Source organism: Acipenser ruthenus, chromosome 6 (genome assembly GCF_902713425.1).
Source record: "Acipenser ruthenus chromosome 6, fAciRut3.2 maternal haplotype, whole genome shotgun sequence".
In the NCBI taxonomy this organism is placed as follows: Eukaryota; Metazoa; Chordata; class Actinopteri; order Acipenseriformes; family Acipenseridae; genus Acipenser; species Acipenser ruthenus.
In genome coordinates, this window is record NC_081194.1 from 73,989,406 (window position 1) to 74,013,980 (window position 24,575).

Below are 24,575 nucleotides of genomic sequence, written 5' to 3' on the forward strand. Positions count from 1 at the left end.
TGGTGTCTCCTAATAAAGGGTATACTGTAGGCCATGGCCTATATCTGGCTTAATTTTCACTGATACATTGACTGTTTCAGAGAGTTTTGGAGTGTAAAAACAGGATTGATGCTGAGCGGAGTCTCAGGGTGATCTGGCAAGTTCATTATTTTGACCAGTCGGATCAGCTCTTGAGGACTCCTGGCCCACCGAGAGGGTGGGGAGGACAGGGACATTTCCCCGGGGCCCAACGCCTCGAAGGGGGGCCCTGATGAAGGGGGAACTTTATTTTTGCATATATATCAAATATTTTAAAACAACTAGCCCTGCACAAGACCCTTTGCGTTCCCACCACCACATTAAAAAGAAAAACTCCCGTACTGCACACCGAGCCGATGTGCTTCTGTTGTGTAATGATTGTGTATCCAGGCGCTGTCAAACAATTCCTTTCAAACAATGATTTGAACTTTCGCGTTTCATATTTTACTACACCAAAAAGTTGAAAAAAAAGGCATAGCAATTTTATCTATTATTTTTAAGACTTTTAAAAAATTTAAAAGAACCCTAAAGTTGCACAATATATACCACAGTATGAATTATTCTATTAAGATCTATAATTTGCTCAAAACAACATGGTGCAGCAGTTTGTTAGAAAAATTGTATCGTGTAAAATAAATAAAGTACTTTTTTCAGCTGGTGGTAAACACAATTAGAGAATGATCGGTTATATTGCTTAAAATACAAATATATTTATCAATACAGGCTATTAGTTAAGAGCAGAGATGAGTGGTTTATTTTTGGCACGGGATCAATAAAATAGTGTATAGCAACACCATTAAAATGTAGTTTTTGCTAAAAATGTATATTATTTGATGTTAAGTAAGCTTCCGATTAATGATTATTAGACGTGGAGTTTGTACAAAAAAAAATATTTATTCACTTACCTAAAAGTTTGAAGGGGAGGGGGACGGGGACATACCAATCCTTCCCCGGGGCCCATAACGGCTCTTGGTGGCTCTGGAGGACTCCATCTGTGAGCACGTGGCAGATGAGGAATCTGGGTTAGATACAGATACAGCTTGCTACCATCATGAAATGCATGTCACATTTGCCGTTTCTCTAAGCTGTTTAAAAAAAAAAAAACATGCCTAATGTCACAGTTTTATTTTGGACTCACTTTCTGAGCTATTGAACTGATGACCCAGAACTTGCCAGACTCACTTTAAGGTGTGAGTTAGCATGCATCAGTAATAGGTGTTTCCTTTATATGATATATATATAATATGCCAGTATATAGTTGGCAAATCATATTGGAATTCCTCCACAATCCCATTTTAATTACAGAATCTGTTTCATTGATGTAAACCGAGGCAGATCTTAATACTGAAGCTGTAAAGAAACAAAAGTTATTTTTTATCATAACAACTTCCACTCATTTATAAAAGACTTTCTCTGATCTATTTGCACAGCAGAGCTGCACACCTTGCCTTGGCGAAGGGATATGGTAGTTGAGGGATTATTAAAGCAAATAACAGCACAGTAGTAGTGCGATTACGAGAGGACAGGAAGAGCAGCGGACAATAGACCAGGAGGAGGAGCCCGGTCCTAGACCACACTGACGTCAAGCTGTGAGGCCTGCAGTCTGCCAGCTAGTTCAAGTGGTGGTAACAATCCCTGTTAACACCAGATATCTTTATGCGTGTGAAGCAGTGCCTCTTTTACACTAGCATAAGGCTGTGAGATACAGGGTTAGCTCAAATCTATACTCTTAACAACCATTCACACTTCCACCAGTGACCAGCATTGGGTTAAAACTGGTCATAGCCAAATGTTCTTTTTTATATATATTATTTGTAATAATACTGGCTAGATTCACTGTTTTAAAATAGAAATATTATTTTCTATTTTTATTTTAAATAGAATGTGTAGAGACTATTTCTATATTACAGAATACAGTTTTAGAATAGAGAACTATTTTGGAAAAATAAAAATAAAATGTCTATATACCACAACTGGTAGATGGTGTCAACTATTTAAAAAAAAAGACTATTTGCTAGACAGTATTTACTGTTTTCCATTTAAAATACATTACTGGCAACCTATTTCCTATGTGTATTTTAAATAGATTAGTGAACCACTATTTTCTATTTAAATGGTTTATTTGACTATTTTGCCCATCCCTGATAGCTGGTCTCAAAGGTATTGAAGTTATTAGTTGCGTTAGTGAGATTTAACCCAGGCCATAGGGCTTTCTGTTCATATACTCCCTATCGCGATAAGGCATGTAATCACAGGACAGAGGAGAGAAAGCATTTATACCCATAATGTGCAACGGGGTTGCAAGCCAATTCTCATTGGATGTGGTCATGCTTCATAAAGATTATATTTGGTGGATGTGCATTCAGCAGATGTACTGACAGCATTTCAGTTGTATTGGAGGCTTTGTGGTCCAGTGGTTAAAGAAACGGGCTTATAACCAGGAGGTCCCCGGTTCAAATCCCACCTCAGCCACTGACTCATTGTGTGACCCTGAACAAGTCATTTAACCTCTTTGTGCTCCGTCTTTAGGGTGAGACGTAGACTGCAGCTGATGCATAGTTCACGCCTTGGATAAAGGCGTCTGCTAAATAAACAAATAATAATTGCTTTCTCTATGCAGTCTTGTGAAGTCCTGTAATGAGTTCTGAAGGCTGGAAGTTGTTTCAGTAGTCCAGCTTCTAAACCCTGTATTAAAGTATTCATTTCACACTAATTTTTTGGTCATGTAGGTAGTATTGTAAATAAAAGTGAAAGACAAAAAGGACTGACTCTGTGACACCCCTGCTGCTGGAGATATACAGAGAGGGGTAATAAATACTCGTGAAAAGAAAGCACTTGTGTACTTTATAAGGTTACAGTATAAAGCTATGCCATGGGATTTCGTTAGGCTCTGCCTTCCCCTGCAAGGTGTTGGTGCTTCCTGACACAGCAATGCAATTTGTGTCATTTGATCCAGTTAGAACTGGCCTGAAACATTATACTTCCCGTGGTTTTAAAGACTACATGTCTATCAAAGGGCTCAGACACATTTGGGCCACAGAAAGTACATTTGACAAGTGCAGTTGAAAACTGAAATTGTTCAACATTTTACAAAGTATTATATTACATAGTTTTTTATTTGCATAAGGAAAACATTTGATAATTGAATGTGTGTTTATTTGTTTAAAATATAGACTTGTATGCTTTTATTAATCTATCTATACACTAAGCTGTGTGACTACTTTTGATCTTGGATTAATGCAGTGGTTCAGACACCATCTGCCTATGGAGACAGAAGGAAACTATTTAAAACAGGAGTTGCAACATGTGACAAACAAATGGCCTTTATCTAGGTCATTTTCTTAAGTAGTGAGTGAGAGAGGTTTATCTTGATAGTTGGTTATTTGAAGGTTGTGCAAGTTGGATAACAACATCTGAACAGGATCACATGCACAAAATAAATCCACATCACCTACACAGAAGCGGAGTGGGCCAACATATACATGAAAATCGACCATGTTGTCATGTGCTGAAGCATCAATACCGAAAACAGAGGGGTATATGGAGACATATAATTTAGAATATTAAAAAATAAACCTGCCAGAAAAAAAAAAAGCATTTTGTTATATTTGAATATACATGTAATTAAACTTGAGGTTTACTACCATCATATGCTAACCTACGACAGTACCGAATCTGCATCTATTAAATTACGTAATTGGTTACTATCTATTGCCCATCACAATTTTACAATAATCTTCTTCTCGTAACTGGTTTGGTGACGTCACAATAGGAAGTGGGTGTCTCTTTCTGAGCGCGTGGCCCAGGCAGCAAGAGCGAACCGATCACGGCCGGTTCTAGCTGGCGCGTTACCATGGACACCGAAGCAAGGGTATAAAAAAGGGCATTTTGGTATCGGGTCATCACAGTTGAAGTTCCTTTTCTGTTGGAGACATTTGTGTCTTTTTTTTCCCCCCATTTAAAAGATTCTCCGCTAATGGACAAACTCTTCGTAAATGCTTTTTAAGGTAAGTCTTTTATTCAGTTCGCTTTACATATTCAGTTAAGTTTAAGTATTTAATTGTAATATCGACTACACGAGTGAATGACATGTGTATGGATAGGGCGTGGGGATACGTGGTTCATTTCTTTATATACTTTTGTATTGAAACAAGGTATAGGTTATATCTCTCCTCGCTGGTCTCTCTGCTTTATTCTGCTGCGCGTCTGGTGTTCTCCCAACCCCGCTACCCCTCTGCTTTGCACTCTCCACTGGCTATCTCTGCTCGTATCCAATTTAAGACCCTTGCTCTTGCCTATCGCTCTGTTCATCATACTGCCCCTTTCTATCTAATATCTCGTGTCTCTTATATTCCCTCTCTGCTCATCCTTTACCGACCGACTTGTTATGCCTTCTCTCCACTCTCCTTCCTCCCGCCCGTGTCCCCAGGTGGTGGGACCAGCTGTACCGGTTATCTCCAGATACTGCTTTCTGCCGTCTTCTCAAAACTCTCTTGTTGGATTTTTATTTGTAAACTATTTTTATATTTTGTATTTTTCCATTATATTGTGTGTTTTGCTTTTAATTTGTATTGTCCTGTCATTTTTTATATACGGTTAACTTTTCTGTAAGTCGCTTTGGATAAAGGCGTCTGCTTTATTATGTATCTGTTTTTTAAATAGTAAACTTTATAAAGTAGAGTTTTTGGAGCAGATCTAATACGCCGATATGCCACAAATTTAAATATTTTGCTTTCTGAAACTAAAGTCTGTTATTGTGATTTTCATTAATTGTAAAGCAGTTTAAGTTTTGTACGGACGTGGCAGATACGGTTCTCAAATTACGTGTGTGGTCTCAGTGTGTCCAAGATTAACACATTTCTATAAGATTTGGTAGAGCAGGAAAGGCTCCATTTTGAACAAGGCTACCGGCAAGTCGTTTCCATGAGACGACTGCTGTATAACGTGTCCTTCTGTACGTGATTGGCTCTTCTGTAACCCGCCTCAGTTGGCGCATGTGCGGTATCATTTTTGAGCTGACCTGATCTAAACCTAGCCTTTGCGGCCCGTTTAAATGTGAGGTAAACGTTTCGTTTGCTCAGTGTAAAGTGCAAGCGGATTATGGCATTAACAGTAATGTTTGGATATAAACACTATTCTATCCATGCGGGTCTGCTTATTTTATTTCACTACACAATCCATTAAGCTTCGTCGCCCTGTCTTGCAGAACGCTCCTTTCAAGAAAGTGTACAACGGCTTCTCAGAGGGCCTAGGCCTTGCCTTGTATCTGAAAGAATTTAACTTCACTGGAGAGCCGCCTTGGTAGCACAACTGAACACTGTGCTACGATTCCATCTCTTTCTTGTCCATGTAAGTTGAATCCAATTTTGCTTCTTGCCTAATTCTATCTATCCGTCCATACTATGACTTCAACAAGGATTCCTTTTTAACATTGCCTTTTTCCCTCTACAGTTTGTTGCATTTGTCTGAATTGGTAGATCTCCAGTCATATTCAAGAACATAAACAAACATGAACAGCTTCAGCACTACCGATTTTGACTTTACCTTCCTTGATGAGGGCTTCTGTGCCAGAGATATTGTGGAACAAAAAATAAACGAGGTCTCCCTTTCGGTAAGTGTGACTGTTGTAGGGATGTGGGGTTTTGTTTAATTTCTTAAGCATTTGGATTATTTGTTTAAAGCTTTACAAAAAAACAACTTGGTACCACAGTGAAGCCTTTAATGAAGTGACATAATTAAATGTTAAAACACCCCTAATATTTATGGTTGATCTCCTGTATGATTTTGATCTACGTGTAATTTACTTCTCCAGGATGACAAAGATGCCTTTTATGTAGCTGACCTTGGTGATGTTGTTAAGAAGCACATGCGATGGACCCGAGCCCTTCCTCGTGTGGCTCCATATTATGCTGTGAAATGTAATGACAGCAAAGCTGTAGTGATGACCCTTGCTTCCCTGGGTGCTGGATTTGATTGTGCAAGCAAGGTATATGGACTATTTGCAAGTATTGTTGTGTAAGCACGTTTTAGTTAGATGCACTTTGCTCTTATGAACATGGGTTGGTATTGCTGTATTTTTAAACTAGTGTTGCTGAATACTATGACACTTCTGTAGTGATATGTTAGAAATCTATTCTCTAACCACAGAACTTGTGACTAAGCCTTTGTCCAGGAATATGCAGACATTCTTGCTGTTTTACTGCCTGAAATGTGTACAATGTTCCGAATTGACAATTTAATGTCTATTTGCAGAATGAAATTCAGCTGGTCCAGAGCATTGGTGTTTCTCCTGAGAAGATCATTTATGCTAACCCTTGCAAACAAGTGTCTCAAATTAAATATGCTGCTGCCCATGGTGTTCAGATGATGACATTTGATAGTGAAGTTGAACTTTCAAAAGTTTCAAGAAGCCACAGTAATGCAAAGTAAGTAATTTGTTCACATCAACTCAATGACTGCAGTGTATATTCTGTCTAATTTTATACACGTGTGGCATCCTATTCTATGAGCTATAAGCCTTTTGAAGGTGTTACAATTTACTGCAGGTTTAACTTTTTTTTTTATTCTAAAGCAAGACATTTATTTGTTTTTACTATTGCATTTTATCTTCTGATACTAAATTCCTGTCCTTTTTTTAGATTGGTTCTGCGGATTGCTACTGATGACTCCAAAGCAGTGTGCCGTTTGAGTGTGAAGTTTGGTGCAACACTTAAATCTTGCCGATCCCTACTTGAGCGCGCCATGGAACTGGGTGTTGACATTATTGGAGTAAGGTTGGTAACATTCTGTAACTTGACAGTTTTTTGTTGGCAGATTTTACCATTGGGTCTTTTAGTTTACATTGTATAATGAATACCAAACAAATATGATTTACTTTTACTTAATTAAATTTAAAAGTATAAATAGTCTTGCCTTTCTAAAGAAGTTAATGTAGTATGTTTTGACCTTAAGTATTTTCATGAACTGAAGTTTAATGACTAACTAAACTTAATGCAGCAAGTAACTTTTTTTTTTTTTTTTTTTTTTTTTTTTTCTTGCAGCTTCCATGTTGGAAGTGGCTGTACTGATCCTGAAACATACACCCAGGCCATTTCGGATGCTCGTCTTGTCTTTGATATGGGTGTAAGTATTACCAGTGGAATTCCTATAAATTTAACGTAATCCCTAAATTATGCCAATGTTCATATAGTTAATAAACTATAATGGATATGTACATGAATACATTTTAATGCATATTCAACAAATTATTTTCTTCTAGGCAGAATTTGGGTTCAACATGCATTTGTTGGATATTGGTGGTGGATTCCCTGGCTCTGAAGATGTTAAGCTGAAGTTTGAAGAGGTAAATGTTCATTAACTCCTTGGTAAAGCCATAGTGGTTGACCTGAGACCCTATTTTAAAGCGACTGTGAATTTGCCCTCCTATTATGAAACCATTCAAATCAATGCCTCCCACCTCCATTTTCATGAACAGTCAATACATATCAAATATCTAATTTGTTTTTTTTTATTTTTTATTTAAGGTTACTGCTGTGATCAATACTGCTCTTGACAAATACTTTCCTGTTGAGTCTGGTGTTGGTGTCATTGCTGAGCCAGGAAGATACTATGTTGCATCTGCTTATATGCTAGCTGTTAATGTCATTGCCAAGAAAGTTGTCATCAAGGATCAGACTGGTTCTGATGGTAAATATTTGAAAGTTTTAAAAAATACCCTAGGACTGTAATATTGGCTGAAGTTGTTAACTTGTTACTATTACTTTACAGATGAGGATGATGGTGGTAATGACACAACTTTGATGTACTATGTGAATGATGGTGTTTATGGGTCATTTAACTGCATCCTGTATGACCATGCTAATGTCAGACCTGTTCTCCACAAGGTAAGAATTCTAGTTAGCTAGTATTTTAAATCTGAAGTTTTAAAACCATAGAACTTCTGCACAATATTTTCCTTCTGTTTTTCAGAAACCTAAGCCTGATGAAAGATTCTACCCCTGTAGCATTTGGGGACCAACTTGTGATGGTCTGGATCGCATTGTTGAGCTCTGTGATATGCCAGATCTTCAGGTTGGAGACTGGATGCTCTTTGAGAATATGGGAGCCTACACTGTTGCTGCATCTTCCACCTTCAATGGATTCCAGAAGCCGGATATCCATTATGTGATGTCCAGAACATCCTGGTTAGTAGACATTACGTCCCTGGATTTTTAGAATTGTCAGAGCAGCAGTTTCTATGTAGTTTACCACAGTTTTGGGAAGAAATCTATGCAAGAATCTGCACAACAAAGGAAATCAATCCTAATTTAATCTAATCCTATAAATTAATCACATGCATATGTAGTTAATGCTTAAGGCATTTTAATGTCCATTTTAGCATGCGTTACTTGATGGATTACAAACTTCTCTAAATTGTAACTGCTTACTACAGTGTGCATTTTGATAAGAGGCACAAAGTTGTATCTTGTATTTCTCCATTGTGTTAAGAACATGAGGTATATGAAATCTATTAATGACAAGCAAGGGACCTCTTTCTCAAACATTTTTAAAGTTTGTTGGAGGAATCCAATCTTGCAGTGAAACCTAAATATCTATTGATGTGGGTGCTAGCATGAATCTTTGATAAACTTGTGCTCCTGCTTTTTGTTTAGTCCTGTCCAATTTTGTTCACTGTGCTAAATGTAATCTCTTGTTTCCTCAGGCAACTGATGCAGAAAATCAAAGAGCAAGGCAGCATTGCTAAAGTTGAGGAGACTGCTTCTAACCCTGTGCCCATCTCCTGCGCTTGGGAAAGTGGAGTAGAACTTCCTTCAACTTGCTCTTCAACTCATATTGTTAACCTGTAGAATCTGGCATGGATTAGTCTATCCTGATACCTTTTGGGCATTTACTAGGGACCAGTGACTTTGTTTTATGTTGCCTACATATTTAATGTTTTAAGCCAGTTAATAAAATGCAACAAAATGGATGACCGAAGAGGGGGGGGATCACATTTTATGCTATTCCTATGGAAACTTTTGTATCTTTTTTTTAAAATTATTTGTACAATAAATGGGAGAATTTTAGTTTTGTTTGATTGAACCTCTTTTACTGCACAACATTTCCTTAACAAAAAAAAAACTGACTGGTATAAAACTAATCGGTTTCGCAATGCATGTATTGTGAAGCTGGCAATTTAGGCAAGAAGCTATACTGTAAATTAAGTACTAAACTTGTTGCTTTGTGGTTCTTGCTGTACTACTGGTTCCTCGGTTCTATGCCATTTAAGTTCTCTGCACACTGTCCTTAGCTGATGTTATAACCCCATATAAATTGGCCCTGACTTTCTCTCCTGTAGACTAGAGTGCTAATAAACTAATATTTGCATATGAGGTGCCGTTAAGGACATAATTCAAACTGACACTACACACTGAAATCACATACATTGCATGATGAAAATTCAAACAAGGTCAGTGACGTCACATAAAATACTCTAGTTAAAATGTGTTCTGTTAGCTCTGCCGCTGTACACCTCAATCCCTCCATTCTGACAACCTGTGAAACTGAAATGAACTCCGTTGCCTGACGCGGGAGTATTTTATGAGACACACATTAAACACAGTTTAAATTCCTGAGTTATTAGTTTTCATTCTGATTATTTATTTGTTTATGTTACCGTACATGCTTAATTAGTTCTTTAGACATTTTCCGCTACATCTATACAAGTATAATTTATTTCAAATAATAAACGGTGAATTGTATGTTACTTGTAAAATTCTAAAGGAAAGAGAAAGGCGTGTGATTGGTTGAACGCAAGTGACATCGCCAACTTGATACTGAGAAGTTGAAATCTACCAACTCGTCTGCAGCGTCTACGATTTGAACGCAAGGTGGTGTGTTCGTAGCGTCCGTCTGAATCGCATGCCCAGTGTGAACCAACCTTGTGAAGATCAGCAACTGGTATTACTGGCAATTGGTAAATAGTGTTTCCTACACACTGACAAATACATGCCACTTGTAATGCAGGTTTTCACTGGGATTTATAGTGTTGTGAGCTATAGATTACTTCAATCCCACCAAAGGATGGTCTTTGTCAATGTATCTAGTTGGATCTTTAGCATTGAGTTGAATCACTGTTAAGGGTAAGAGGTGGGTAGGCATGCTGCATTAATTTACAAGTGCTAAAACTTGGCATTATACTTTTCTACACTATATCTGTATAACCTTGGTTAATACATGGTTGGAAGTTCATGGAATTTCTTAATGGAAGGTGGTTTTAGGAAATAATAAAACACAGCCTGTATAGGATTCCCTTAATGCATAATGGATACAGAAGTTATTAAATATTTTATTAATGAGATGCATTGTGTCTGGTACAGGATGTTAGTGCTGAGTAAGGTGTTGACTTAAAAAATGAATAATTCCTAAACAAAACAAACACTAATACTGAAAATATTGTGATCATTTACTGACTACTCATCAGACAAATCCTGTTTGTGTTCTTTTCTCTTTCACTAGGTGGCACTGTGAAACTTCATATTATTACAGAATTAAGAATGCTGCTGGGGGAGACATAGGTTGTGATTAGCTACTTTACATGAACTGTAAATATGCCAAAGAACAAATTATATATAATTTGTTAGGAAAACGTCACAAGGACAATCGCTTAAAGTTTGCAAAACAGCATTTGAATGATGGATATGAGTTCTGGTCAGAGGTTTTATGAAGTGATGAAACAAAAATCGAGCTGTCTGGTCATGCTGATAGTCGTTACATTTGGAGGAAATCTGGTGAGGCCTACAAAGAAAAGAACACCGTACCTACTGTCGCATGAAGGTGGTAATATCCTTCTATGGAGCTGCTTTTTCTCTAATGGTATGGGAAATTTAGTTCAAATACATGGTAAAATGGATTCCATAGCATACTAAAAGATATTGGCCAACCATCTGAAACCCTCTGCTACAAAACTTGGTTTAAAGTACAACTGGACGTTCCAACACGACAATGATCCAAAGCACACATCAAAATCTACTTCAGAATGGTTAAAGAAGAATAAATCAAGGTTCTGGAATGGCCTAGTCAAAGTCCTGATCTAAATCCGATTGAGAATCTTTGCTATGAGTAGAAGAAGGCTGTGCACAAGAGAAATCCTCGGAATTTGAATGAACTAGAACAATTTTGCATTGAAGAACGGTCAAAAATCACTAAAGAATCATGCCAAAAGCTCATTGACAAATATCCTAATCGTTTAAAAGAGGTTATTATTGCTAAAGGTGCCTCAACTAGGTATCAATTTCATTTTCCTTGTCAGGGTATTCCATTGGGGTATGTAAACGTTTGACTACAACTGTATATATATACTGATCATCAAAAAGAAACATCACTATTATGACACATTTATTTTCGGAAAAAAAATAAGGTATATAAATGATGGACATTGACAAAATGTTTTTGGTTTCTTTTTAATCACTCGATCATTCATCCTTGACCATGACATGCTTGAGTGATTATGACAAGCATATGCACTTAATCACCTAATTAGTGAGACAGTTGATTGGACGTTGATCGGAGTGATTTCAGCTGTTGAATTGCAAGCTTGAATAAAAGCAATAAAGAAAATCACACAAAAACACCAATATGCCACGTCTGGCAAGAGAGCAGCACCTTCGTGCAATCGGCATGTTGGAGGCTGGACTAGGGCAGCTTACTGATGTGGCTTTCCATCTTGGGTGCTCACAGCCAGCAATTTCAAACCTGGCTAGACGGTATAACCAGACACTCTGTCAATAACAGGCCACGAACTGAGAGATAAGAGTGACAACACCTGCCCAGGACTGACAGATCATTATGCAGTATCGTTTTCGCACTGCTAGTCGAACAGCATCTGATACTGCAGGTCGTAACAATCCACGCATCAGCAGTTCAACTGTAAGAAGGTGGTTACACAGTCACCATCTACAGGCCAGATGACCATACAGGGGTCCGGTGCTCAGCAATGTGCACCGTCGCAACAGGATGAGGTGGTGCCAACAACACCATAGTGGGCTCGCCTTCAGTGGAGCCAGTTTTTGAAGTCCAAAGCGTAGAGTTATTAAAGTTTTTTTTTTTTTTTTGGCATAGAACTGTCCGTCTGACTTTCTCACTGCGACTGCAACACTGCGATGTATGTCGTATATATCATCAAGTTGGATTTGAATTTTAGGAAGTCAGAAAACACCGAAAGTAAGGTTTTGATGACGATTTTAGTGTCTGCAGCATCTTTGTTTTTGCTTTGTTGTGTGAAGAGGAAGGACATTCAGCGTGATGATGTAATTTGAGGGAATTTGTAAAAAAAAAAACTATTGACTGTAAACAGAGTCACGGGGCATCAGTGTGGAGTAGTGGTTAGGGCTCGACCGGAGGGTTGTGGGTTCAATCCCAGGTGGGGGACACTGCTGCTGTACCCTTGAGCAAGGTACATTACCTAGATTGCTCCAGTAAAAAAAAAAAAAAACTGTATAAATGGGTAATTGTATGTAACAATAATGTGATATCTTGTAACAATTGTAAGTCGCCCTGGATAAGGGCGTCTGTTAAGAAATAAATAATAATAGTTTGATCTATTTTTGGTCATGTGATGAGGTTTTAACCAATCACATACCAGAATTCCTGAGGACTGCTTCATAAACATACAGTATGTATGTATGTATGTATGTATGTATCTATCTATCTAACTATATATATATATATATATATATATATATATATATATATATATATAGTAGCCTATGCAAAGTACATATTACATATTTATATTTCTAAACTTTTCATCCTGAATATTTCTATTAATCATTTATTTTAAGTGTTTGATTAAATATATACCTGTTTATATTCAGCTGTTCTGAAATAGACAAGGTACAAAGACAAGGCTTTATTTGACACCCCCCTTTTGGAGTAAGCTGTGGTTTAACCCATGGTGATTCAATGGAGATCATTAACAAACTGGATATAACCTGAAAACAAAACATGAGCAACTGGCCTTCAAAAGCAGCTTCAAGCCCTGTTTACCCAACACTGAATGCACCATTTAACAGCAGGGATGTGTGGCTCTGCCAGCAGCAAACAATCTCAATGCTGCTGCTGCTTCCCCCTTGTTCTCAGCTCTTTTAATTAGCTGCCTGAATTATACACAATCAGACTCTACATGCAGAGAAGTAAAGCACACTGATAACTGGTCTAGCAGTCAGTGTCAAGTCCACAGTTTTTCTTAATACGTTAATACTGAAAAACTTGTATTGCTGGCTGGGCATTTGCAGTGTGTAAGCTATTTACATACTTGACTTATTATATTAACCAATGTAAGGCACAACAGCCAGTCTACATTTAAGCAACTAGTTGTACTGTAGCTGCATCTACTGCTTTAAGTTATTACTTTTTTAAGAATATTGATATTTACAATCATACGCAGTGATTCTGAATGATGTTGCTCAGGTCCCAATGCTTAGCTAAACTGCCTTTCTATTTCAATTCCCTGTTTCTAGTAAAGTCACCATCCACATATTTTAAAGGCTAGAACCAAACAGCAGAGTCTTTTATATCTAATGCATGGCTTCTTTCATTTTGTGATGATGTGTATGGTTTTTTTTTTTCTTTTTTAATATCGTGGTGCAAATACCAGTATTACACCTTGGGCTGTGTTTGTTGTGATGGACAGCGATTGTATCACTGTTTATTTTATAATGAAATGTATCCCTGGACAACGGCTCTGTCTGTCACAGGAAAGAGATAAACAAGAAACAGATGAGCGTCAGTAGGGAGAAAATCTTTTTCATGTTCTTATTCTAGAACTTTGAAACTGAACCCAAAGCATAAATACATACATACTCATGGAAGCTATTTCCATGGTACAGTTAATAGAGAGATCAAACAATTGAGTAATATAAGCACAGATCAAAACAACGTCTTTGGAGCTGAATCCAAACCAGCACAAACTCTATCTGCATTGAACAGAGGGTGAGAATGCAGATTCTTATAGGTACATCATTCTATATAATAAAACATTGAATACAAAATTTGTATCATAATAATAACATTCGACTTACTAGTAACCAGACAACCAACTGAGGAATTGTAACCCTACGATATGTAGCATTGTGTTCATCTCACTGGACGTTTGTTACGGTGCTCCACTCCAGATTGCTTGATCAGTAAATGTTTTCAAAGTGTATAATAATTTATGCTTTTATTGTTCTTTATTGTCGTACTGTATGTTTCACTTGTATAGTATATAAGCAATGACGATTTTGTCCAGTCTTATCGACATACAGACACGATACGAGGATTCAGTCAACTAATGTTCTACTCTTTCTGCTGTTGTGGACTCAAGCCGACACTGGTCACCATTCATAAAGGTCAGAAGAGGCAGGTTTTAAACCTCAGGCTGCAGAAAACAAGAAGGCATAACTGAAGACTGTGAATTAGTTATACTGTCTAGGAAATATTGGAAATTGGTGGATTAATTTATAGACCACAGTTATACAAAAAAATGATACATACAGACTATCTTTGACTGTGTTTAACATCAGGCTGCAGATTAGATTGGAGACTGATGGAACTGATGGAAATAGATAGATGGAACTGGTGACAGCCCCAGTCTGATATTGGAATGTGCTGGGTTTTACAGACTGGTTACGTGGTGCAGATACAAACACTGAATTAGTCTCTGAACCAGGAGACCTGGGTTTGATCTGGAATACCACCAACATTATGCAAAGGACCTCCTAACAGTTCCTTACAATCTTTCATTTGCAGACAAAATTTCATTTATGATAAAAAAAAAAAACACTTTAGTTCTTGTAACTTTCATAGTAACCTTGACACAAGGGGCGCACCCCCCACCCCACCCCCAATAATCATATCAAAGATATTTTTTTCTCATCAATTCTCTGTCTGTAATTTTCCTCACTGGCACTCACCAATTGCATTTCCGCATAACGAGCTAACGAACGACTGCGCAAGCGTTGTAAACGAGATTGTGGTCAGGCGAGTACAGTCACACGCTTGTTACAGTTGAAAACGTGCACGCAGTCCCGATGACGTTACCATTACGTTAAACCTGCAGAGCAGAAGCAGTCATCATGGATATTAGAACATTTTCCAAAAAGCAGGTATCTGCAGATCAGCCACTGGATAACAACTTACCCTCCCCTGCTTCAGCAGACCCTTCAGTCCCAGAAGACCCCACAGAAGAAGAAGAATTAGCAGGAGGAGCAGAAGGCAACGGCATTGCGAATACGACTTCAGCTGATAAAACGCAGCAAGCTGGTTCTGATGGCACCATTACAGAAAGTGAGTACCCGATTAATAATGGTCTGACCGAGCTTGGATAGTAACTGGGTGCTGCAATTGGAAAAAAAGGCCCTAAAAAGAATGCATGCAAAAAGTAGCCAGCGCAGAACAGCAACTGAACAAATCAAGCATTTCAAGCATGAAAGAATCATGTCGATTTAATGCTTAGTGAAGCGCTACAATAGCAACATTAGAAAGAAAAAACAGAGAGTGCAAAAAACAGGGAGTACCTTACCCGCCTTCTTGATCTTCATCGAACTGTAGGAAAGCTGGGTTTACCCTTTCGGGGACAAGATGAACATGAAACATCCAAGAATGGGGTCTTTTCTTGGAGATAGTGGGCTACTTAAATCAATGGGATCGGTTCATGAAAGGATGCAAGTCCCAGTTACAGAAAAATGCCAGCTATGTGTCTAATCGATCTCAAAATGAAATGATTTCCGCTTTAAGTACTGCAATCGAAAATAAGATGAGAAACAAATGAACCACTGCCAGATATTTTAGTGTAATTCTCGATGAAACCCCCAATGTGTCTGGAAGGGAACAAGTTGCAGTCGCTTTCCAGTATGTTAGCGAAAATTGTGAAATTACAGAGAGAACTGTAAATCTGCAGGACACAGCAAGCACTACTGCTTAGGAACTTTTTCATATTCTAGAGAGTATGCTTGCTAAAATGAACATGTCTTTCAATAATTTAAGAGGACAGTTCTATCAAGGGGCAAAAAATGTTAGCGGGCAGGGCTGCAAGCTCTTGTTAAATAAAAACAACCAAGCGCTGTTTACACACATTGCTATGCTTACTGCCTGTATTTAGTTGTGGTTGACACGGTGAGCACGAATACAGTTTCAAAAAACCTTTTTGGGCTTGTTCAGAACTTCATTCATGCGAGCAGTCAGCGCAATACAAGGACGTCATGACAACAGAAGGAACTTTGTGTGTTAACGGCAAAGAAGGTAACGGACATGAAAGGCGTCTTCAGGCTCAACATGAAGTACGTTGGTATGCACACAACTGTGCTTTGCAGGTCATTGACAAACAATTTGACAATATAAGAGTGGTTACAGGTGTGTGAGGTGCAGAGAAGATACAAAACAGACAATGATTTCCAGGTGCAAGGGTGATTTATTAAACAATGTCCAATGTCCTTATGGCGAACACCTGTAAATAATAATGATGGAGTGATACAGCGGCGTATATCACTCAATAATTGTAATCTCCGGGTTTGACTCGCAACTAAAAAGTCCAGTTTCGTACACCAACACTAAACACAGAACACAAGCACAGTTTTTAGTGACAGTGGTGTATTACAGTTCTCCGTGAATGCAGAGGTGAAAGTGATGTCTGAGTTTATGCTGGCTTCCGCTACAGCTCCGGATCATGTTATGGGTAGTCTAGTTTGAGACAAACAGACAGGTGTAACAGACACTAATACACACAAGACAAAAACTCACGGTTCTCACAATACTGCAACACAGGCTCCTTATAGGTTTGTAACTAACCATTTACCAAGGAACAGATCACTTACAATACAACCCCTATTTATACCCTCGTTCATGACCCCTAGGTTAACAAGCGCATCCGCTCCTCCAATCCTCAGATGCCACACCGTTTACCGTCTGGGTCACTGAGTTTGGGTACCGTAGCTGCGCCCCTTTCCTAAATGACCAACTTCCACCTAACCCAAGCCATTTAGTTAAGGGTACTCTGTTCCTTTTACACAGCGCCCTCACAGGTCGGGAGGGAGATCTAACACCAAGAATCATTCAATCTCTGTCTCAATATAGGAAAAGAAGCACTTCAGAATGAAGAGTTTAAGTGCAAAGTTCCTGAGATGCAGTACAATGTGTTTGTCCAACACATTGAGCCAAGCTTACTCGCTCGGGATTCGGACAGTGGAGTTCATTTCTCAGAACTCCCGAAGGTGTGTAAGAAGCACGAAGTGGACCTCCTTCATCCTGAGGTGTTTGATCTACTGGTGCTCTTAGCAACGCTACCGATTACAGTTGCAACTGCTGAGAGATGTTTCAGTGCCAAAAAGTGCATTCTTAATAGACTTAGAAGCACCATGACCCAAGACCGTCTACAGCAGCTGTTAATTTTGGCAAGAGGACTCTGCGGATATCTTCATCCATATGGCTCCACGGCAGGTGGATTTTCATTTTGGTCAAATGAAATGGGAAACGACGCCACACTTCCACATAGCGTCATCTACTGTTGACAGTTTGTATTTGAAACAGAGTAATAGCTATATTTATAACTGAATAGCCCCAGTTTAACACCTGCCATATGCAAATCTGTAGCCTATTTTAAAAAGTGCTCCCCCAATATCAGTTAAATTTCAATTCCTGCACACTCCCCTGCTTGACACCCATCTTGAGGAAGCTGCTAGCTGTTGCGCCTTCTCTTCCTGTAGAAACTCCCCATTGCTTCTGATCTCATGAAGTCAGTTGGCTTCCTGCTTGATCTGGTGCAAGACTATCATCCTCCCCTGCAGTGTTGTGGCTGTGCCACTCCATCGCATCACTTCCTCAGCCTGTGAGTTCAGTGAGTACGCCCTCAGGAGACAGTGTGCTCTAAGAATGAGCTAAATTTGGCAAAATCTCTAAACCGCATACCCCCCAGTTATTCTCTCCCCAGGAGGTGTTCAGAACAGCGCTGTGAAAACAATGTCAGGTCGTTGTTTAAAGAGTGAGCATTAGGATTCTGTTTGCTGCTCGTTTCATGTGTGCTAGGGCTGTATGAACTGTGTGTCCCAGTGCACTAACAGCAGGAACTGTGTGTCCCAGTGCACTAACAGCAGGAACTGTGTGTCCCAGTGCACTAACAGCAGGAACTGTGTGTCCCAGTGCACTAACAGCAGGAACTCAGGTGCGTTCAGGTATCGGTAGACTTTTCATGGAAAAATTTATATTCATTACAGTAATTAATTTATTAATTCGTTCAATAAATAAATCAAAATGAAAAACATACAGAACAGATGTACTTACATACAATACATACAGAATGTTTATTGTTAAAAAGTAATCTGCTTGGATACATGTTTTGTTTCCAGGGATATCCTGCCACCTTAAAGGAGGTTGTGAAAATGTTTTACTTTTCAAAAACCATATCTGTATTGTATTATCTTTTATAAGCTTGCATTATTTTTCTTTTTGTAATGGAATCTCTTCTGAAAGTACAGATACATGTCAGCTTGCATTGTATAGAACCTCATTTATGTCCAGTTGCACTTTATTATTAGTATTATTATTGATTTCTTAGCAGATGCCCTTATCCAGGGCACTTCCATCAGATTATAAAGATACACAAATTATAGTTTAGTGCAAGAACAGACTCAAAGTGAAAGCTTAACCTGCAGAATGGCAAATATTATGCATCTAAGACATGTGGAGGTTGTCTGGTCAAATTGCGGTGATTTTGAAAGTGAATCCCACAAACCACGGTGCAGAACTGGGGAACACTGAATTGAAACAAGTGTTTGATTTTCAAAATAGCTCAACAAACAGGCTAGCTCAGAAGTGGTGTTTAGTCACGTTTTGTATGGAAAGGAGTTCCATGACCTGAGCCCCAACTGTTCCTCTGCATGTTTCATAGAAGACTGGCACTTGCTGTCCTAGCACAGGCTAATTGAGAACATAAGAAAAGTTACAAATGCTTGTCTGGCTCCCTGTAGCTAATTGTTCCCAAGACCACATCTGAGACGGCTCCTTAAAGATTGCAGAGAGTATCAAGAGAATCTTCATTCAACTTCCAAATGTGTTTAATAGTGAGAAGATATTAAACATATGCAGTTTCACACTGTCACTTCACTGAGCTGAGATTCCCCTGAAGGCCAGGAGATGGCAGCATGTACATCAAATGTACTGCACTGGCCTGTCAAGTAAGGAAAGATTTGTCTGTATTTCTTTTGATTACACAAATCAATACAAGCTGACAATGACTGATCAAGAAGTGAGGGGGTTTGCATTACAAGGAATACAAGTAAGTGGATACTCCATCATGGGAGTGAAACAGTGCAGCACTGTGGAGAAGGAGATGGGGGACAGCATGAGACTAAAGTGCTGCAAGATCCAGGACTTGCTTCAACGAGTAAGTATGCTAGAAATGGAGCTGTACAAAATGACAGAGCAACAGGAGTTTGAGGAGCTGGCACACCCGAAATTCTTGGACGTTTGCACCCCTAACAGAAAGAACATCACCAGGGAGATTGAAGAGGGTCGAAACAGCTGGGTTCAGATAGGCAGAGACAGGGAAAAAAAGAAATGTAGTCAAACACATACACAAAGGAACAACATCCATGACCCCATAAACAGGCTGGCCAGGCAGCAAAAAAAAAGGGGGGTCATGGTTGTCAGGGACTCCATATTGAAAAACACAGCAAGTTCAGTGCGCAGTCTGGACCCCCTTACAACAACAGTGTGCTGCCTTCTGGGAGCCTTTGCCACGCACATCACTGAGAACGTGGACAGGCTCCTAGAACAAACAGGAGACGACCTGGTAGTAGTCGTCCACATCGGTACAAACAACATTGGAAGAGACAGACCAAGATCCCTGCAAAACAAATTCAGAGAGCTAGGAAGGAAATTAAAAGACAAGAGCAAAACTGTGGTATTTTCTGGGATACTGCCGGCACCTTGCAAAGGACCATACGGACAGCTGGAAATAAATAATATAAATGCTGAAATCGTGGTGAACATAGGAACATCGTCCTTGAACATTGGACCACATTCTACAACAAGGACTATGTATATAGGTGGGACGGACTGCACTTAAATAAAAGGGAACCAATCTACTTGGAGAAAGGATCCTTGAGGAGGTTCAGAAGCATTTAAACTAGAAAGGAAGGGGGGAGAAATATAAAAAACAAGCAACTACAATGTGATAGGTGTTACAGAAACTTGGTTATTCGAGAGTGATGGAGACAAATATAATATTAGTGGGTATACACTGTATAGGAAAGGCAGGCAGGACAGATGAGGCGGATGGTTAGTGCTATATATCAAAAATAGTCTTGAAGCCCAGGTGTTAAATCTGGAAGAAAAAAAACAATGCATAATCAATATTCGACAGAATAATGGACAAAAATTCAAAGGGCATAATAATAGAGGCATGCTATAGACCACCAAATTCAGATACAGAGCAAAATAATCTGTTATACAATGACATTAGAAATGCATATAGCAAAGCTTTAGTAAGTATTTACCCCCCTTGGACATTTTCACAGTTTGTTGTGTTACAACCTGAAATCTTGATGCATTTAAATTGGATTTTTTTTCCTTTGATTTACACAACCTACTCAGCACTTTCAATGTGTGAAAAAACAAATCAATTAAAAATAAAAACCTGAAAAGTCTTCATTAGATAAGTATTCACCCCCTTTGTTATGACACTCCTAAATAAGCTCAGGTGCAACCAATTGCCTCCAAAATTCACACAATAAGTTAAATGGAGTCCATCTGTGTGCAATACAAGTGGTTTACATGATTTCAGATTAAATACACCTGTCCCTGTAAGGTCCCACAGTTGGGTAGTGCATTCAAAGCGAAGATACTACCATGAAGACCAAGGAGCTTTCAAAACAACTCCGGGATAAAGTTGTGGAAAGGTACAGATCAGGGGAGGGGTATAAAAAGATTTCAAAGGCATTGAATATCCCTTGGAGCACAGTCAAGTCAATCATTAAGAAGTGGAAGGTATACGGCACCACCCAGTATCTGCTTAGAGCAGGCCGTCCTCCCAAACTGAGCAGCCGGGTAAGAAGGGCATTGGTCAGAGAAGCCAGCAAGAGGCCAATGACAACTCTGAAAGACCTACAGGGTTCCATGGCTGAGATGGAAGAAACTGTCCATGTGTCAACAATAGCTCAGGTACTCCACAAATCTGGCCTGTATGGAAGAGTGGCAAGAAGGAAGCCATTTCTGAAAAAAAGCCCATGTAAAATCCTGCTTGGAATTTGCAAAAAGGCATGTGGGAGACTCTGAACACATGTGGCAAAAGATTCTGTGGTCCGTTGACACAAAAATTGAACTATGAAGACAGAATAACTAAAACAGAGGTCAGAGAGCAATTGGCAAACTTAGACCACAACATGGTCTCATTTGAAATATTTTTTAAAACCCCAAAAGTAATGACTAAAGCTAAGGTTTACAATTTTAGAAAAGCAAACTATGAAGGTATGAAACAGAGACTAACAGAAGTAGATTGGAGTAAAATAGAGAAAACATCCACAGAAAAAGGATGGCTGTTTTTTAAAAATGTAGTACTAGAGGCGCAAAACAATTACATCCCAAAAGTAGACAAATCTAAATCTAAAACAAAATGGCCAAAATGGTTTAATAGAGCAATTAAAAAAAATATTCAGCGAAAAAAGGCACTTTACAGAGCGTTTAAAAGGGACCAAAAACAAAGCACACAGAAAGAGTACTTGTAACTGCAAACACAAGTCAAAAAGGAAGTTAGAAAGGCCAAGAGAGAGATAGAAATCAATATTGCTAAGGGGGCTAAAACCAATTCCAAAATATTTTTCCAATATTATAACAGCAAGAGAACATTCAAAGAGGAGGTTAAATGTCTAAGAGACACAAATGGCAAAATCATAGATGAAGAAAAAAAAATAGCAAATATATTAAATGATTACTTTTCACAGGTTTTTACAAAGAAGGACACGGACAACATGCCCGACATGTCGACCTGTTCCAATCCAATTGTAAATAACTTTAGCATAATAGAGGCAGAAGTGTTAAAGGGACTAGGAGCTCTTAAAATAAACAAATCCCCTGGGCCAGATGAGATCCTCCCAATAGTACTCAAAGAAATGAAAGAAGTTATTTACAAACCGCTAACCAAGATCATGCAACAGTCTCTTGACACAGGGGTTGTACCGACAGACTGGAAAATAGCAAACGTAATACCGATCCACAAAAAGGGAGACAAAACCGAACCAGGTAACTACAGACCAATAAGCCTGACTTCTATTATATGTAAACTTATGGAAACTATAATAAGATCCCAAAATGGAAAATTACCTATATGGTAACAATATCCTGGGAGACAGTCAGCATGGTTTTAGGAAAGGGAGATCGTGTCTAACTAACCTACTTGACTTTTTTGAGGATGCAACATTGGAAATGGATAACTGCAAAGCATACGACATGGTTTATTTAGATTTCCAGAAAGCTTTTGACAAAGTCCCGCATAAAAGATTAATTCTCAAACTGAACGCAGTAGGGATTCAAGGAAATGCATGCACATGGATTAGGGAGTGGTTAACAGGTAGAAAACAGAAAGTACTGATTAGAGGAGAAACCTCAAAATGGAGTGAGGTAACCAGTGGTGTACCACAGGGATCAGTATTAGGTCCTCTGCTATTCCTAATCCACATTAATGATTTAGATTCTGGTATAGTAAGCAAACTCGTTAAATTTGCAGACGACACAAAAATAGGAGGAATGGCAAACACTGTTGCAGCAGCAAAGGTCATTCAAAATGATCTAGACAGCATTCAGAATTGGGCAGACACATGGCAAATGAAATTTAATAGAGAAAAGTGTAAAGTATTGCATGCAGGCAATAAAAATGTGCATTATAAATATCATATGGGAGATAGTGAAATTGAAGAAGGAATCTATGAAAAAGACCTAGGAGTTTATGTTGACTCAGAAATGTCTTCATCTAGACAATGTGGGGAAGCTATAAAAAAGGCCAACAAGATGCTCGGATATATTGTGAGAAGTGTTGAATTTAAATCAAGGGAAGTAATGTTAAAACTCTACAATGCATTAGTAAGACCTCACTTAGAATATTGTGTTCAGTTCTGGTCACCTCGTTACAAAAAGGATATTGCTGCTCTAGAAAGAGTGCAAAGAAGAGCAACCAGAATTATCCCGGGTTTAAAAGGCATGTCGTATGCAGACAGGCTAAAATAATTGAATCTATTCAGTCTTGAACAAAGAAGACTACGCAGCGATCTGATTCAAACATTCAAAATCCTAAAAGGTATAGACAATGTCAACCCAGGGGACTTCTTTGACCTGAAAAAAGAAACAAGGACCAGGGGTAACAAATGGAGATTAGATAAAGGGGCATTCAGAACAGAAAATAGGAGGCACTTTTTTACACAGAGAATTGTGAGGGTCTGGAACCAACTCCCCAGTAATGTTGTTGAAGCTGACACCATGGGATCCTTCAAGAAGCTGCTTGATGAGATTCTGGGATCAATAAGCTACTAACAACCAAACAAGCAAGATGGGCTGAATGGCCTCCTCTCGTTTGTAAACTTTCTTATGTTCTTATGTTCTTATTTGGCCTAAATGCAAAGCATTATGTCAGGTGCAAACCCAACACAGCACATCACCCAGGTAACACCATCCCTACTGTGAAGCATGGTGGTGGCAGCATCATGCTATGGGATGCTTTTCATCGGCAGGGACTGGGAAGTTTGTCAGGGTAGAGGGCAAAATGGATGGAGCTAAATACAGGCAAATCCTTGAGGAAAACCTGCTTCAGTCTGCAAAAGACCTAAGACTGGGACGGAGATTCACCTTTTAACAGGACAATGACCCCAAACACAGAGCCAAAGCGACACTGGAGTGGCTTAAAAACAAGAAAGTGAATGTCCTAGAGTGGCCCAGTCAAAGCCCGGACTTGAATCCGATTGAGAATCTGTGGCAAGACTTGAAGATTTCTGTCCAACTTGACAGAGCTTGAGTAATTCTGCCAAGAAGAATGGGCGAATATTGCACGATCCAGATGTGCAAACCTGGTAGAGACTTACCACAAAAGACTCACAGCTGTAATTGCTGCCAAAGGTGGTTCTACCAAGTATTGCCTCGGGGGGGAATACTTATCGAACCAAGACATTTCCATTTTTTTTTATTTTTCATTAACTGTTGTTTCACAATACAAATTATCTTGCCTCTTCAAAGTGTTGAGTAGGTTGTGTAAATAGGGTGTTTGCCTGAAACATTCTGAAAATAAAATAATCTTTCAAACCTTTTGTGTACAATTATGTTTTAAACTTTTCTTTCATATGCCTTCAATTTTGTACACTGCATATATATATATATATATATATATATATATATATATATATATATATATATATATATATATATAATGGCTGAATGAAAAAACTGCTGAATTACAAAACATACTACATAAGAAAGAAAAAAACTTGTGGTAAGAACTTCAAAAACATTTTCTGTTATTTACTTATTTTAACAGCTATATTTAAACAAAATACTGTAACGCC

The 24,575-nt window shown here is 38.6% G+C and overlaps 1 protein-coding gene across 1 annotated transcript; it reads left to right on the forward strand.

Annotated features, from left to right (window-relative positions):
• Positions 1–3,868: 3,868 nt before the first annotated feature.
• On the forward strand, positions 3,869–9,083 carry LOC117410422 (ornithine decarboxylase-like). Its single transcript, XM_034016946.3, has 12 exons — positions 3,869–4,025; positions 5,225–5,367; positions 5,470–5,629; positions 5,831–6,004; positions 6,271–6,443; positions 6,657–6,791; positions 7,059–7,140; positions 7,277–7,360; positions 7,542–7,704; positions 7,786–7,901; positions 7,987–8,201; positions 8,720–9,083. The coding sequence occupies exons 3-12, from the start codon at positions 5,528–5,530 to the stop codon at positions 8,862–8,864; spliced, it is 1,389 nt and encodes a 462-aa protein (XP_033872837.1). The 5' UTR covers positions 3,869–4,025; positions 5,225–5,367; positions 5,470–5,527; the 3' UTR covers positions 8,865–9,083.
• Positions 9,084–24,575: the final 15,492 nt, after the last annotated feature.

Excerpts from the sequence above, each read along its gene's own strand:
- LOC117410422 (XM_034016946.3), top strand. The coding sequence starts at position 5,528 with ATGAACAGCTTCAGCACTACCGATTTTGACTTTACCTTCCTTGATGAG. Across the intron at positions 6,444-6,656 it reads AGAAGCCACAGTAATGCAAA|ATTGGTTCTGCGGATTGCTA; the intron begins GTAAGTAATTTG and ends TCCTTTTTTTAG. Across the intron at positions 6,792-7,058 it reads GTTGACATTATTGGAGTAAG|CTTCCATGTTGGAAGTGGCT; the intron begins GTTGGTAACATT and ends TTTTTCTTGCAG.